Here is a 16315-nt window from a genome sequence, read left to right on the forward strand (position 1 = left end):
CACCTCATTTTGCATAATTTATTCTTGGGTTTGCTAGTCATGGGCAGGAGCAAAGAACACTGAAGCCCCCCCCCCCAGCCCCCAACCACAGGAAATCTTATCCAGAGACTCCTTTGGCTGGCAAACTTGCAGGAGGCATTGAACAGAATCTGGAATTGGGAATACAATTCGACACGCAGAAAAATCTGAGCAAATTTTTACTGAGCAAACCCATACACATTGTCTAGCGCTTATGGCTGCCAAGACACCCCATCTGCTATCAGCCATACCTGTGCTCACCTCCACTGCCACGTCACTCAATCCATCACCCCTATTAGTGCTTGGCCAATACCCAACCTCTTCCCTGTGCTTCATTTGTGCTGGGGCTTGCCAAAGCTTGGCCCCGGCATCTGTTTTCAATGCCAGTGCTCAGCTCTAGAGCAATTGATGAACAGAGAAAAGTGCTCCTGAGGAAGTGCAGAGTGCATCCTCTCACCACAGAGGATCTACAGAAAGTCCCTGTTCACCAGGGATTTTGGGGGGAGGATGGGGGGGGAGGATGTGTAAAGCAGAAGGTGGCATTTCCAGGCAGATGTGAGCCCCCACGTATCTTTCTCTAGGAATGAGGTGAGCCCCCGTGTATCTTTCCCTAGGAATGCTGTATTGCCTCGTCCTCCATCTGACCTGATGTAGCCCAGGGCAGATGCTATGTTGCCTCCCCGTTGTCTGTGCCAGGGTGGTCAAACCTCTTTCGCACTGAGGGCCAAACTCCATTTCAGAGAAGGTCTCGAGGGTGGCATTCCAGTGGTGGATGTGGGGGGGAGGCAAAAGGGGAAGGGCCAAAGAAAAGGGGGTGAGGTCAAAAGATACCAGCAATATTTTAGGCCAAAGCTCTCTGTGCCAGTTAAAAGAGGCTTTTAGAATGAGAACAAACCCGCTCAAATGCCGGGAAACCCCCAAACGATCGATGGTTGTGGGGAAGGGGGTGGGGGCATCTGGGGACCCCAGGAAAGCTGGATTTGACCTGTGGGATCAAGGCTCCCCACCCCTGGTCTGAGCATTAGGGTTTTAGGGCCACGGCATCTGCGCTCACCTACAACCATGATGTTGAATTCAAAGCCGGTTTTCATCGTCTTGATCCGCATCTGGTCGAGCACCGCCTCGATCCCCACATAGCCGAAGAGCTCCCGGTCCCCAGTCTTGAGGGAAGGGGCGTCCCGGGACAGTTGCTCCTGAGCCGGCTGCTCCTCCATGCTAAACTGCTGAGGCTCGGGGCTACTCCCTGAAAGAGGAAGAGAGACCAAGGGAAGAAACCTGAGCCAGAAGCTCCGGATGGGATGGCAGTTCTTCCCTGCAACTGACTTTCTCCCTGCTGCCCTGTTATACTTCCGCAATGAGGGCTGCAGGAGAAGGAAGGGAAAAAAGACTAGCATAAATAGCTTCCCTGCTTTATTTCCCCCCACCCCCTCAAGAAACAATGAGACCCTGGAGACATGGAGCCTAAACCCACGCCCGGGCTCTCCACTCTTCTGAGATTCAAATATGGAACTCCCTGTCACAAGGCATGGTGGTAGCATACTAGGGATGCTGGAGAAATTCGAGACGGACTAAAATGAGCTTGGATTTCTAAGAATCTGACCTGTGTGGAGTCCATGGATTTCTGGGTTCTTTTTTTTTTTTTTTTACTTTCCTAAAATTTCCATATATTTAGTTGTAGAAAAATATGCAAGTTTCTGCTGAGAAAAAGTTGAATGGATTGGGGGATAATTTGCTAAATGTATTGTACTAAGGTAAATTATGTAAAATATGCAAGTTTCTGCTGAGGAAAAGTTGAACGGAATGGGGACAATACACTAAATGTTATGTACTCAGATAAATTATGTAAATTGTTACAAAACCTCTTATGCAATTATTTGCGTATTTTTCTGCATGACAAACAAATAGCATCTGTCTGTGAGCAGACGACGGAACAAAAGGCGCCCGACAATCCGCGAAACACAGACGGAGTGGCTTGTACACAGTCTGGACATCCCTAGGCCGTAGACAGTTTTAAAAGGGGATTGGACGCCATCCATGGAGGATGAGGCTATCAGTAGCTACTGGTCATAATGGCTGTGTGCCACCTCCAGGATCAGAGACAGTATGCTTATGTGCACCAGTTGCTGGGGAACAACAGCAGGAAAGGGCTATGGCCTTCACGGTCTTCACGGAGGCGTCTGGATGACCACTGTGGGAAACAAAATGCAGGGCCAGCCCTACCATTAGGCAGAGTGAGGTAGTTGCCTTGGGTGGCAGATGTCTGGGGTGGCAGCTGCCCCACACCATTCGCCCTGCATCCTTTAAGTTAGTCTGCTCTCTGCACTGCTGATCTACCTAGAGGAGGGAGGCTGTTGACCTTCACCTCAGGTAGCAAAATGTCTAACTGGGCCTTTAATCCAACTCAGCAGAGCTCTTCTTAAGGTCTGCGCCCATCATGAGCAAGGTGACTCCTGTTTTAGGACTTGGGGCAAAAAGATAAGCAATGCAATGAAGGCCTCATTCTCATGGAGGAGGTCAAACCGAAGTTGGGCTGTACCACTTCAGACTGCAGCCTTCCCCAACCTGGTGCCCTTCAGCCACTGGCTGTGGGATTATGGGGGTTGCAGTCCAACACATCTGGAGGCCACCAGGTTGGGAAGGCTGCGCTTCAGCTACAGAATGGTCTACCTTTCAAAAACAGAAAGAGAAAAAAGGAGGAGTATGTTTTATTTGCTAACAGTAACATCAGCGTAGCATGTAAAGTGGCTTCATTTGTTCTGGTTTTACCACAAGTTGTTTGAATTTCTTTGCAGCCGCGTTATAAGTTGTGCCATTGAGATCTAACAACAAAACAACCCAGTGAAACTGAACTCAAGCTTCAAGCTCATCCAGTCGCATCTCCCCTTGAAGGGTTGCCATCTGTTCTTGTTGGCTATGGATTGGTTGTATTTCCAGAGTTCTATCCATAAGAACTAGAATCATGGACTGTAGCTGCCCCTGTTTTTAAGTTGCACTGGTTATTACTCCCCCACCCTCAAGAAATGTTGGTGGACTGCAACTCCCATGAGCCCTAGCCCACATAGCTAATGGTGAAGGATCATGGGAGTTGTAGTCCCTCAACACTGGGGAGCCACATGTCCATCATCCCTGCAACTGAGAAACCGACAGTTCACAAACCATATGGGAAAGACAGCATCACTCAGTCTGGTGGCGACTGGTGACTCCAGTTCCGGAGGGGCAGTGCTTCCATTCAGGGCTTTAGTTACAACCAGCCAAAACTCCAAGGGTGCTATCCAAGGTGCTGAACCCACTTTGGGGATAAAGTTCAGCACCTTGGATAGCACCTTTATTGTTTTGTCTGGTGGTAACTAAAATCCAGAGTGGAATCACTGCCCCTCTGGAACTGGAGTCACCAGCTGCTACTGGCTCAGTCATAAAGTACATGCTTTGCATGCGGACAGTCCCAGGTTCAATCTTTGGCTCGTTCAGTTAAAAAGGATCAGGTAGAGGTGATGGGAAAGACCTCTGCTGGAGATCTTAGACTGCTGCTACAGGGCGGAGTAGATAAGATCCCAAGAAGAGCCTAAGAAGAGCCCTGCTGGATCAGAACAAGGGCCCATCTAGTCCAGCATTCTGTTCCCACAGTGGCCAACCAGCTGCCCACAGGAAACCCACAAGCAGGACATGAGTGCAACAGCACCCTCCTGCCCATGCTCCCCAGCAATTTGTGTACATAGGCACACAGCCTATGTTAACAGTTTGTTATACTAGTCTAGTAGGACAAATCATCTGATCTAGTATACGGTAGATTCCTACATTGCAGTCAGAGTGTGGGAGATTGTACCCAGTGGTGTAGTGGTAAATCTGGAAATGCAGGAGCTCATTGTGACAGTCTCCAAGGGCAGTCCAAAAATTTCAGGCAGCCGTGTCAATCCATATCAACAAACCAGTTCTAGGAGTTTTCACCTCCACCAGGAGCACGTCTTTGGTAAAGCGAATAGGTCTTAATTGCCCATTCCAGACCATGTCATCCCAAATACTTTGCACTCCAACCTGGAACAATATCTTGTTGCTTGGAAAATGCATTCCCCCCACAGCTACAGTGAGGATCGCAGCTAAGCTCAGGGGGAACAGGGAATCCTGAGAGGGGGTGGCAGATGACATCAGAGTCCCTGCTCATGAAAAAGTGCCGGGGCTGCGTCCCTGCAAGCCCTGCCTCTGCAACACCACTGATTGTACCTGAGTGGAAACCCAGCTGGGCTGTTGCTCCACCTCAAGATGACTATAGCATTTGGAAAATGGGGTGGGGACCAGACACCAGGGACAAGCAGTGAGTGTAAGCCACGGAGGCTGCTATGTAAATGGCGTGGGTGAGATTGACAGGGGAAAGGCAATAAGCAAGAGCTGGAAGTCCAGGAGGTGGAAACTGAGGAGGCCCAAGGCAACCTTTGTTTTCCTGGGGATGGGTGGAGAAGATTACGGCGCTAGGAGATAGGTTTTATTGAGCTGGGGAGAAGGTGTAGTTGATGCTTTGACCTCTGTCACGAGTGGGCCCTTCCTAGGCCAAGGTCAAGGGTCTGAGAGAGGTTTAGCTCTCTCAAGGATTGCAGGGACGCTAACTTGGCTGGTCTCTTAGAGTAACAGCATTTTTCGCACATAGAAATAACAAATCCCAGGTAATGGCACTTGCCACTTTGATCCACTGAATTATCAACATGTTCTTCACTGATCCAGCACACGTCTACATCATCAGCCACCTCAGGGAAATTACTTTCCATATTAATTATTAACAATACTTTAAATTATTACTTTAAACCAATAAAGCATTACTAGATACCTCGGAGGGATACCGTGGCGAAGGGGGTAGAGCAGACTTGGGCAGGGCAGATTTGGCCTCAAATCCTCACACTGCCAAGAAGCTCCTCGTAGGACCCTGGGCCAGGTTCTCTCTCTCTTCTCTCTCTCTCTCTCTCTCTGTTTCTCTCTCTCCCCCTCTTCTTCCTTACCTACCTCACAGAGTTGTTGTGAAGGCAATACCAGCCTAACTTTTTATGCAGGGTGCTCTGATGTCCTGGGAGTAGGGGGTGGGATACAAATCAGAAAATGTGTAAATATGAGTCTTGTTTTCTATACTTTTTTATCCCACTGATGTCAAATGGCTATCCCTAATTTCTAGGTTAAACGGGGTAACTGTACCCTTGCGTGGTGAGACCCAAGGAGGGAAAGAAAGCAAATGCCATTCATGCTCCTTTTATTTCACTCAGGCCTGGGGGCCAAATTGGCCCTCTTTCCCACAATCACCAATCGTCTGGTGGTTTCCCCACTGTTGTGCAGGTTTTCCTCCATTCTAAACGGTTGAAATGCCTCTCCTGAGCCTTATTTAATGGCAGTAACATATCCAGGTTTTGTGTGTGTGGTAATTTTGGCCCCGACCCTTTTGCCATTCACCCCGCCCACCATTGGAATGAGACCCCCAAGAACTTCTCCAAAATAGAATTTGTCTCTCAGGCTGAAAGAAGTTCAACTAGGGATGGTGAGGGCGCCCGATTCCATCTGGGAATCTGTTGGAACCCCCCCTGCCTGTACCCCCCAGCCCCACTCGCTGAGCCCCTACCACTTGCCTCTTGCCCCCGCTCAGCGAGCGGCCCGCACTCACCCCACCAGCCTCTTTGAGCTCTGTGGTCACCATTTTTTGAAAAACAAAATGGCGATCGCAAATATGCTCATCTTTGCAAGCGTGCATATTCACGCATACGTAAATATGCACATCTGCAAAAATGCGCGTTTTCGCACATATGCAAATATGTGCATTTTTGCAATGGCCATTTTGTTTTTCAAAAAATGGGGACCGCGGAGCTCAACAAGGCTGCTGGGGTGAGTGTGGGCCACTCACCGAGAGCAGGAGGGGCTCGAGCGCAGTCTGGGCACCAATGAATGGGGGCAAGGGCTGGGCGGGTGCCTGGAGTACCCAGATGGGTGTGGGTTCACACATCCCTAGGTTCAACACACCTGCTGTAGGACTTCAAAGGGCACCAGGTGAGCACCGCAAGCAGGAGCGTTGCTAGGTTCTTAAAAGATCCGGTGCACAGGCCCATAACACAAATTTGCATATCTATCTATCTATCTATCTATCTATCTATCTATCTATCTATCTATATCTGAGTCTAAGTGCACTTCACACACACACACACACACACACGTGTGTGTGTGTGTGTGTGTGTATGTGTGTGTGGTGTATGCATGTCGTGTGCTTGCAAGTGTGCATAGATTACATACATACACAAGAAGTATGCACTGACCCCCCACCCCACTTCAACTCAGACCCCAATTCAGTGTTTTGGAAAACATCCTGCTTCTGCTCGGGCCAATTTGTAGTCCAGCCACTTTAGCTCAGCACCAAACCTGAGTCAAGGTTTGGAAAAATGAGTCTTTATGCTTCCTGCTGACTACCATGGGAAATTGGGGGAAAAAACTGTAACTTTTTTCTTTTGGTCAGAACTGGATGATAATTTCAGGCATAGTAGCCCCCTAGAAGGGGATTACACCTGCCCAATGTCAGAAAAATTGGTTATATTTTGATTTTCTTTTAAAGGAAACTGCCAATAACATTTTATTACTTGGAAGAATTGGATAAAATTTTCAGGATTCATTGCCCCATCAGAGGAGATCATGTCTCCAAATTTCAGAATGGTTTTTTTGTGCAAGCGTGGCCTTGACATTTTGAGGTCTCCAAAAGAGGACATACTTTTCTCCCTATTTTCCTTGTGGACCATTGTTCTGAAAATTACAGACAGTTTAGAAAGTAAGAAACCAGCAAAGTTTCAGAAGGATAGCTACAGCAGTTCATGTGGAAGGGGAGTTCTCCAATTTGGAAGAGGGAGTGATTTGCTTTCCCTTCCCTTCCCTTCCCTTCCCTTCCCTTCCCTTCCCTTCCCTTCCCTTCCCCAATAGTTTTTGGGTAAGTTTGTATGAAAATGCACAGGTCATTAGAGGTGTCCCCCAGGAAAGAAACCTGCAAAGTTCCTGAAGGATATACATGCATGGAAATTTAAAATTACTAGAATTCGTTGACATTTCACCAATGTTAGCAGCAGGGGAACATGGGTGGGAAGGTGCTATTGCACTCATGTCCTCCTTGTTGGATTCCCGTGGGCATCTGGTTGGCCACTGTGTGAACAGAATGCTGGACTAGATGGACTTTGGTCTGATGCAGCATGGCTCCTCTTACGTTCTTAAATAGAGAGTGCCTCTAAGCATATGCAGAATGCTTTTCTTTCACCACTGAGCACTTACATTCTCCTCCTACCAATTCTATTCCCCCCATGCAACCATCCCTCCTCATCCTACCACCCTCCAGCAACTCTTCATAAAAACAGATGTCTTGTTTTGTGCAACTCCTCTCTACCTCCTCCTTGTTATGCACAAGCTCTCTTTGTATCTTCCTCCCCATAACTTCATTTGTGCCAAGACTTCACCAGGATTCAGCCAAGGAGTCTGTTTTCAAAACTAGGGTTAAGTTATGGAGAAGCTCTGAGCATGTACTAAATGCCTTTCCCACACTACTGAAGCTAGAGTTCATGAAAAATTAAAAAACACACACGCACACATGACAAAACATGCACAGGACTGAGCTGAAAGGGTAGTCAATTCATTAGATGGAATTGGGTAGGCACTATATTAAGCCTGCAGTACCATGCTCACAACTCAGGACTTATTTCTGAGTAAACATGCAGAACATCAGGGTGCAAACCTCCCTGCAAAAGTAACTTGCACTGGAATCCTATGCACATTTCCCTTAGGGTAAGCCTCATTAAACACAATGGGGCTTCTGAGTAGGCATACATAGGATTGTATAAATGGGCAGTATTTATCTCCCCTCCCCTTAAAAAACAAACCCCAAACTCCTATTTTTATTAAAGCTTTCTTTCAGAGGAACATAGGAAGCTGCCTTATCAGACCCTGGGTCCATCTAGCCCAGTATTGTTGTCACTGACTGGCAGCAGCAGCTTTCCAGGGTTTCAGGCCAGATTCTTTCCTAGCCCTACCTGGAGATGCCGGGGATTGAACCTGGGACATTCTGCATGCCAAGCAGGGGCTCTGCTACTGAGCTACGGCCCTTCCTATTGCTGGATAATGGCAATTGACAAACAAAACAGCCCCAGATTTGTTTCTCTGCAACCTCGTGAATGCACTTTTCTCAAAGACTTGAGTGAGGAGAAGGAGAAAAACCAACCCTCTTGTCTGTTTGTATAAAGTCAAATACAGTTCAGAACTTCTCTTGCCCACTGAAGGGAATTCTCTTTAAGAATCCCCCAAAATATGCTCTGGTTGGAACAAAGAAGAGAATGAAAGAACAGGATAGGGGAAGGAAGAAGAAAAGAAGTATGGTGATTGGAAATGTGAGGGGGTGGGTGAGTGGAGAGAATTCCCTAAGCCAAGTGGCTCCTTTCAGAGAGGTAGTACTTCAGAGGATTTTAGGAGGCTGTGGAGGGTTTGTAAAGATTGCATGCACTTAAATTAACTTTTTGAGGTGACGTGGCTGAGGGGCTTTTCTAGCTTTTTAAAAACTGTCGAACCTATTTAAAAGCCTCAGCAGTTCCTCGATCATGACGCCGCATAGTCCTAACCCTCCTTTTGGAATAATTTGAGTCCTACAGCTATTTAAGAGAAATTAAATTGGAGGGGGAGAAAGAAGTTTGTGAAGGCTGATTGGATCCTTTGCTGTACTGAAGCTACTAAACTTCTGCCGAATCCAAAGGTTCCACTTTGGGGCAGTAAAATCAGGTGCTGTGTGAAATACCAGTATTTCACATGAAGCTCTTTCTTCCCTTCCTTCTCCCTCTTCAAAATTTCATTGCAAGCAAGCTCTCAACAGTGGGCATGTAACAGCAGAAAAGTAGGGGGAGAGGGGTTTTTTACACCTGAAAAAAACCTACACCAGAGATTATGGATAGAGACCTCCTAATGGTCACCTTAAACACTGTCTGATTAGGATCTCCAATCCCCTGTATGGCTTGAGTGTTTTTTACTTTTTGTTTTAGTCTTTGAGAAAAGGAAACTTTATGCCTGGCTAACACAAAAGCCACTGGACCCAACTGTCTGAACTTTGGTAGGCTCACTCAGCTCCATAGGGGCTGCCAGGTCCCCAAATTCCATGCACATATGTGGAAGCACAAAAAATACAGCTCTTTGCTTTGACAGATTTTCTTGAAAATAGCCAATTTTACCTGTGACTAGTACAAAAGCCACTGGACTAAACAGCCTGAAATCTGGCAGGTTCAATCAGCTCCATAGGGGCTACAAAGTCTCCAAATTGCATGTATTTATCATACAAACTAAAAATGTTATGGCCATTTCTGTTTTCCAATGCAAGTCGATGGGAAAATGTAAAAAAAAAAAGGCAATTAGGACAGCTCAAAAGATCTGCGGCACAGCTCAAAAGATCCAGGGCCCGTGCCCAGGTGGCCTTCCTAACAGTGCTCCTGACCTCAAGGAATAGACCTCTCTTCTCCTCCATATGGGGATGAGGAGGAAGGGGAAGGACCTCAAGAGCACCGTGTGATTGTGCCTCAACAGAGGCCACAGAAACAGTAGCACTCCCTTTGCACATTGCATGCATCCTGGCCACGCTTGCCCAAGGCAGATCAGACTCACTGGGAAAGCAGCAAAAAAGGAGGAGTGAATGTAGATAACGCTACTTTCCAGCTTCCCTGGCAATGTTTTTGACAGGCCTCGAGCTGGGAAGAGAGGCCCAGCCAAGAGATCTGAATACGTAGCAAGGGGAGAAATCTCCGAAGGGCCGTGCTGGGGAAATGGAGGGAGGGAGCAGTTCTGGCAACCAGCCCAGGAGTTTGGGAGCTTTGCTGAGGCGCCGTGTTGCAAAGTAAGGAAACAGGCTTTTCCCAGGATTGGGGAAGTTCTGAACGACCTGATTCTCTAAAAGATCCTCCATATTAGTGTGCACGTGTGCGTGCGATTTCAAATTACCAACTTACAGCTACACCAGCCTTCCCCAACTTGGGGCCTTCCAAAAGTTTTGGATTGCAACTCCCGGAATATTTTAACACTAGCCATGCTGGCTGGGGCTGATGGGAACTGAAGTCAAAAACATCTGGAGGGCATCAGGTTGGGGAAAGATGGAAACACACACGTACACACGATAAAGAAGTCAACTGGTGGTGCTGATTGATCATTTACCTTTCGAGGCCCTTCTCAAAGGAACATAGGAAGCTGCAGACCCTTGGTCCACCTAGCCCAGTGCTGTCAACACTGGCTGGCAGCCGTGGCTCTCCAGGGTTTCAGGCAGGATTTTTCCAGCCCTACCTTGAGGTGTCGGGAATTGACCCTTGGACCTTCTGCATGCAAAGCAGGGGCACTGTCACGCAGCCACGGCACCTCCCTTCTCTCTGTCCCCAGCTATCTGAACATTGGCAGGAAGTGACGAGAGAGAAGGCCTTCTTGGTTTTGGCACCCTCTCTGCAGAATATACTCCCCAGGGAGGCTCAAGTGGCACGAGCTATGACATCATTTCAGTGCCAAGTGAAAAGTGTTTTATTTGTCCAGTTTAAAAATAAAAAGCTGTATGCTGGCTGTGAGCTTTGTTTTATCTGTTCTGCTGTGTTTTAGGTTTGGTTTTCGATGGCTGTGTTTTGCTTGTCAATCTCCGATTGTTGTTGATGGGGTAGGCATCTGGGGTTGGCATTGCTGGGCACCTGACTAGGCCCATGCCCCACTCAGGGGGCCACTGAGGAACCCCAAAGCCCCCCCGCCTTCCTCCTCCTCCTGCTTGCTGTTGCTGCCTCTGCCCCCTGCCCTCTCCAAGCATGTGACAAAGGCAAAGAGAAGGAGTAGCCGCCTCTGCTTGGCTGCAAGGCATGCTCTTCTCATCCCGTATTATGGATGGAGGCATGTGGTGCAAGCTCAGGCCACAAGGAGCGGGCAAGTGAATGGGCAGTCAAGGGCAAGGAAGAGTGTCCAGTCAGGAAGGGGTCCTGCTGAGGGCATCTTGCCCACGTCCCCCCCCCAACTTCAAATCCGAAGCTGACACTGTTTGTTGTTCTCGATTTACTGTTCTTATATTTGTGTGTGTGGGGGATTACTCTGTTATAAAATGTTCTGGACTTTACACTCAAGGGTAGTATGCAAATGTTATAAATACGCACCTACGTATATACATATGTAAATATACCCCCCTCCATGACTGAAGTTCTCTCCCCCCCCGCCCAATTTTTAAACAATAGCTTTGCATTTTCATGCCAATTCGACATAGCCACCTGGCTAATTTAAAGCCTTCTCCAGCTGAAAGTGCCAGTTCCCCTCTTGTGATATGGTTGTCAGTGAGTTTCCAGCCATTGTTCACGTGGAAGAGGCAAAGCGGAAGAGAGGCATTTGTCATGCAAATGAGCATTCTGGCCAATCTGAGGCTTTGCATTTACACAACCAACCTGATCGTGCACCGGCATTTTATGGTCACAAGCGTGTGCTGGCGAAAAACCCTCTCTGCTCATCACCCAAAAAAGAGGGCCAAAGAGAGTGAGGATTTGCAAAAAAGTTGCATATATTAATTTATATGTATAGGTGTAAATTTGGAAATAATTCCTATCATTTAAATAATACATCTCAGCGTAGTGGGGAAGGCTGTGACCAGGTGACCTGTGTGCCTTGCTCGGTCAGGTGCTACTTCAAGTCCTCTCTGGGCACCCTCTTCTCAGGGTTCTTTTTCTATAAACCACCCTTAGACTAGACAGCCCTTCAAACAGAGGACACCTTCAAATGGAGGACCGTTCTTCGTAAAGGAGGACCCATGGCCACCCTGGAAAATTCCAAAGGCTTTTTTTCTTTCCTTATCCTGCCACAGTTGGCCCCTGCACATCTCAAGCAGGGCGTGTCTTAAATAAACTCGCGTAACAGTTTCCCCCTTAGAAGACAAAGAAGAAGTTTGAACAGAGTTTAATCTTGCAACAGACCTATTGTAGAATAGCTACAACTCAAACACATTGAGCAACGTTGGCCAGGCGGTGAGGGGGAAGGCATGTGGGGGGGCTGAGGAGCTGTAGCTCCATGGTAGCACACATGTTTTGCACATAGCATGGTAGTGGACATGCTTTGCACACAGAAGGTCCCAGGTTCACTCCCTGACGCCGCCAGTTGAAAAAGTATCAGCAGGTGATGGAAAAAAAGTTCCGTCGGCGGCCTTGGGGAGCTTCTTCCACTCAGCATTTGGCTGGGTGGGACAATGGTCTGACTCTGGATAAGGCAGGGGAGGGCAACATGCAGTCCCCCCAGCCCCCCCGTGTGCCCCTCCAAACGCTAAAAGGGCATGTTTAGACAGAAAAAGTCCCACAACTTCCAGCACTCATGAGACAATTACATGGATCCATGTCCCTAAGCAACGTGGTGCACGTCTATTTTATGTCCCGTACCAGTCAAGCTGCAGCTATGCCCCACTCACAGACTTCTTTTGTCCTCTTCTTTGGCCATGTGTAAGTGGCCAACCTATCATCTGCTATTAATTAAAAAAAAAAAACACCTTGATGGGCTTCCTAATGACCTGTCTAGCTTCACATGTAGTTTGGCCCTTCATTTCAGAGATCCCAAGAAGTGTCTGAAACCCGAGTCATGGCAACTCTGGTGCATGTGTGCACACCCTAGCAACATGAAGCCACCCCTAAAATCTCCCCCCAAAGGAAAAAAAAAATAGGGCCAGCTATTTTCCAGGGGCGGCACCCAGAAGAGTAGGGACTGTCCCTGAACATCCAGGACAATTGCAATATATGCAATCAATCCTTGAAAGCTCATGCTGCCCTTATCGTCCCCATGAGGAGATGCAAAGAGTTTGTATCAACGAGGCTCCCTTGACACCTTCTACTGGGACCAGGCATGGGCCCAGCTCACACACCCTTCTCTTGCCCCTCACGACCCGTTTCCACAGCAGCAGACGAGCCAGGCCAAATCCAGTCAGCCTGGTGTACACAGAGAGAAGAAAATTCTTCAGAAAGATTTTTTTTTTAAAGCACACAACGCCATTCTGCAGCCAAGTGGAGATGGCAGGAAGCCCTGTAGCTGTCAACCGCTCGAAGCTTTTCCACAAACAATGCAAGCGCCAGAGGGAAAGAGACCCCTCACACCAAATGGCAGCTGGTTCATGAGGAGGAGAAGGCATCTTGCCAGAGGTTTGTCCTCTCAAAGGATGAACAACACGAGAGGCGCCACAGCGAGAGCCTTCTTGGGCCGTCTCTGGCCCGGAGGCCCTTACCCCTTAATCCCAGGCGCGTGTGGTGGCTGCTTGTGGTCACTTAGTGGTCAGGGGAAGAAATCCTGCACGCCCCCAAAGGTTGCTAGGGATGATGGAGGAATCCATCCGGTGGGGTGAAGTTCACCGAGCTTTCAGCAGCTCGGCGCCCCGGATTCTGGCTTGCTAATCCATGAGTTGGCCCAACTCAATCTGTTTGAGTCGGGCCAGGTCATGAATTTCTACCACCCCCCAAATTGCCATTTCTGGGAAATTTCTTGGGTCCCTCCCTAAAATCACCATTCATGCAAATGGCAGCTGCAATTTGCATCATTTGTGCACATTTCGGTAATTTTGTGTAATTTGTGCAAATTGTGGCCACAAATTGCAGGCATAATTTGCACAAAATCAAGCAATTTATGGCTGCAATTTGCATAAATGGCAATTTTAGGAAAAAATGGAGCCACAAAAGGGCCAGATTTGCCTGCGACAGCCATCCCTAAAAGTTACTGCAACATTTTCCTAGGGTTGGGAGAACCAGCGATTTTTGAGCCACCAAATTGCTCTGCAATTCACTTTGAAGTTCATTTTGGCTCACTCCCGTTTTCATTTTTGGCCTGGTTTTCAGCTGGTGAGAAAAGTGCACATTTTGAATGGGAAAAATGGGTGTTTCTGTGTGTAATTTTCAAAAGTGTACATTTTCCCCCATTAACTAAAGTGTGAAAATGTGTTTTTTTTTTTTAAAAAAAAATGCACATTTCAAAGTGTGTATTTTTTAAAAATACGCACTTTTCTAATATGATAGCAAATACAGAATTTCTCAAAAAAAGTGATTCCGCTTGTGTTCAAGCTCAGGGTTGCGAATGGGACATGCTCACATAATTTGTGAACAGAAACGAAATTTTCACACATCCCCACATTTCCCCAAACCCTGGCGCTAAGAGAGGTGGACAGCGCTGCCATTTCCCCTGACAAACACCTAGTGAAAACCCCTCATGTCATGGCTGCTATTTCAATTTCACTGGGAAACCACCTAGTTCTGAAATTCCCAGACATTTCCCTCCCCGCTCTCTTACAGTCCCACCCTCCTCAAGAACTCAGGATCACTCAGTGAAATGGATTGGCAGTTGGTTTAGGACAAATAAAAGGAAATGCTTATTCCCGTATTAGCTGCCCAGAGGTGTTGTCCCGGGTTTAGATGGTGCTCAACGTGGCCTATCAAGATGGCCTCTCAGCGGTTATTGGTCACAAAAGCTAAATGGAACCTCAGGGCCGGCCCTACCGCTGGGCAGAGTGAGGCAGTTGCCTCAGGCGGCAGATGCTTGGTGATATGGAGGGGGCAGCAGTAGCAGTCATGCCCTTCTGCTGGAGGACAGAGCTGCAGCCTGCCTTCGATAACCTGAGCTAGCCTGCTGCCCTCAGGCGAGGCGGAAGACTGCCCCGTCAGATTTGTTGAACAATTCAACAGCCAGTCTGCTCAGCTTCTGTAAGTGGAATGGAGAGAGGGCGCCATCGTTCCCTCAGGCAGCAAAATGGCATAGGATGGCTCTGGGGAACTTCACATTCAGAGGCAGTATAGCTCTGGCATGGCTGTTTCCTATCAAACAGGAGAGACCTACATGCCTCGCCTCTGGGCTTTCCGGTAGAGTGGCCAGGTGTCCTCCTTTACAGAGGACAGTCCTCTCCTTTGGAGAGCTATCAGAGGACAGCCCCTCTATGTGAAGGTGTCCTCTGCTTGAAGAGATGTCCAGTCCAAGCCTGGTTTAAAGTCAAAGAACCCTAAAAAGGGGCCCCTGAAGTTGCCCATCAAGAGTTAGCAGCTGAACAGCCGAATGAGCAGACACACAGGGCATCCAATCATTTTTCTCCACTATGGTGTGATTTTTTTTTAATTTCTATTTAAATAACAGTTATTATTTCTAAATCTGCACTGATACATACGCATTTCTACCTGTATATGTGCAGAAAGCTTTGGCTGTTGGGTGGTATAGAAATGAAATAAATGAATAAATAAAACATGCAAATGGTATGCAAATTGGGGTCCGCTTTTTTGGTGACACATTTCCTCTTGCTTGGCGATGTGTCAGTGGCTACCCTCCTTCCTGGAGGCTTCTGTCTGGCCACTGTTAGGAATGGGATGCTGGAAGTGGTAGGCCTTTGGCTGGATCCAACAGGGCTCCTCTTACTTTACAGAGTCAACAGTGGCCGACCTGCTCTGCCCCCGATTTCTTCAGGAAATCCAAACATCAGCTTCCCCAGCAACAGCCACCACAAACCCAGAAGCGAAACAGGGAAGTACTTGAGAGAAAGTGCACCTTTTACCGCAGGACTTTCAAACAGCCATTGCTGCTTTTGCACAAACCCTGCAGGCGTGTTTAGACGAGCATGTTTCGATGCGGAAATTGGTTGCCCTCCACCGCTTAGGTGCCTGACCATCTAGCCTTCGGATCCTTGCGTAAGTACTGCAGTCACTAGAGAAAGCAGATTGTCTGGAGGCCCTTACAATAGGGGTCAGGAACCAGCAGCCAGGGAGTTGAATCTGACCGCTGAAAGGTACTATGGCCTGGCTTCCCAAAGGTCCTTGCCCTTTCGATTCAGGGTGGCAGGAGAGGGAGATCGAAACGCAGGAATGCACATGCTAGATGGGGAATTCTCTCCTCTGGCTTACGAGCAACTGTCTCCCTCTCCCTCCTCCACTTTCTCTGGATGGAGACAGAAGGTGTTAGGAGCAATCCGTACGTTCTCAGAACAGCGTGGGAGCTGATTCCGTAATGCACCGGTATATTTTCCCGTAAAGTATTTTGGAGGGGGAATATTCCTGCACATGCTCAGTAAGGGAGTGAGATAAGGAGTGGCCACCATGTTAGGAAATTACCAAAATGCAGTTTGGCAGAAACTTGCTTTCTCTTCTCTCTAAGTCCCTGGTAGTACCCAGGCTAGTAGGGAGGTTTCCTTTTGAATTTTTTTTTTTTTTTTAAGAGTCATGATTTCCCCCCCAAACACTGTAAGTTCCTTGTTTGTTTATATTATTTTATATTATATAAAGGACAGTTTGCAAAGTTTGCTCCTGTGTTATTGGACTCATCC

The 16315-nt window shown here is 47.8% G+C and overlaps 1 protein-coding gene across 3 annotated transcripts in view; it reads right to left on the reverse strand.

Annotated features, from left to right (window-relative positions):
- The window catches only part of SEPTIN12 (septin 12), a 129887-nt gene that overhangs the window by 37559 nt on the left and 76013 nt on the right, over window positions 1–16315 (reverse strand). For all 3 annotated transcript variants that reach the window (XM_084818842.1, XM_084818843.1, XM_084818844.1), the window contains one exon: window positions 1073–1261. In XM_084818842.1, coding sequence (XP_084674968.1) covers window positions 1073–1261 — 189 coding nt within the window. The remainder of the gene's footprint in view (window positions 1–1072; window positions 1262–16315) is intronic.

The sequence above is a fragment of the Heloderma suspectum genome, chromosome 12 (genome assembly GCF_057233095.1).
Source record: "Heloderma suspectum isolate Gila_16-S chromosome 12, 16-S_ref, whole genome shotgun sequence".
Classification (NCBI taxonomy): Eukaryota; Metazoa; Chordata; class Lepidosauria; order Squamata; family Helodermatidae; genus Heloderma; species Heloderma suspectum.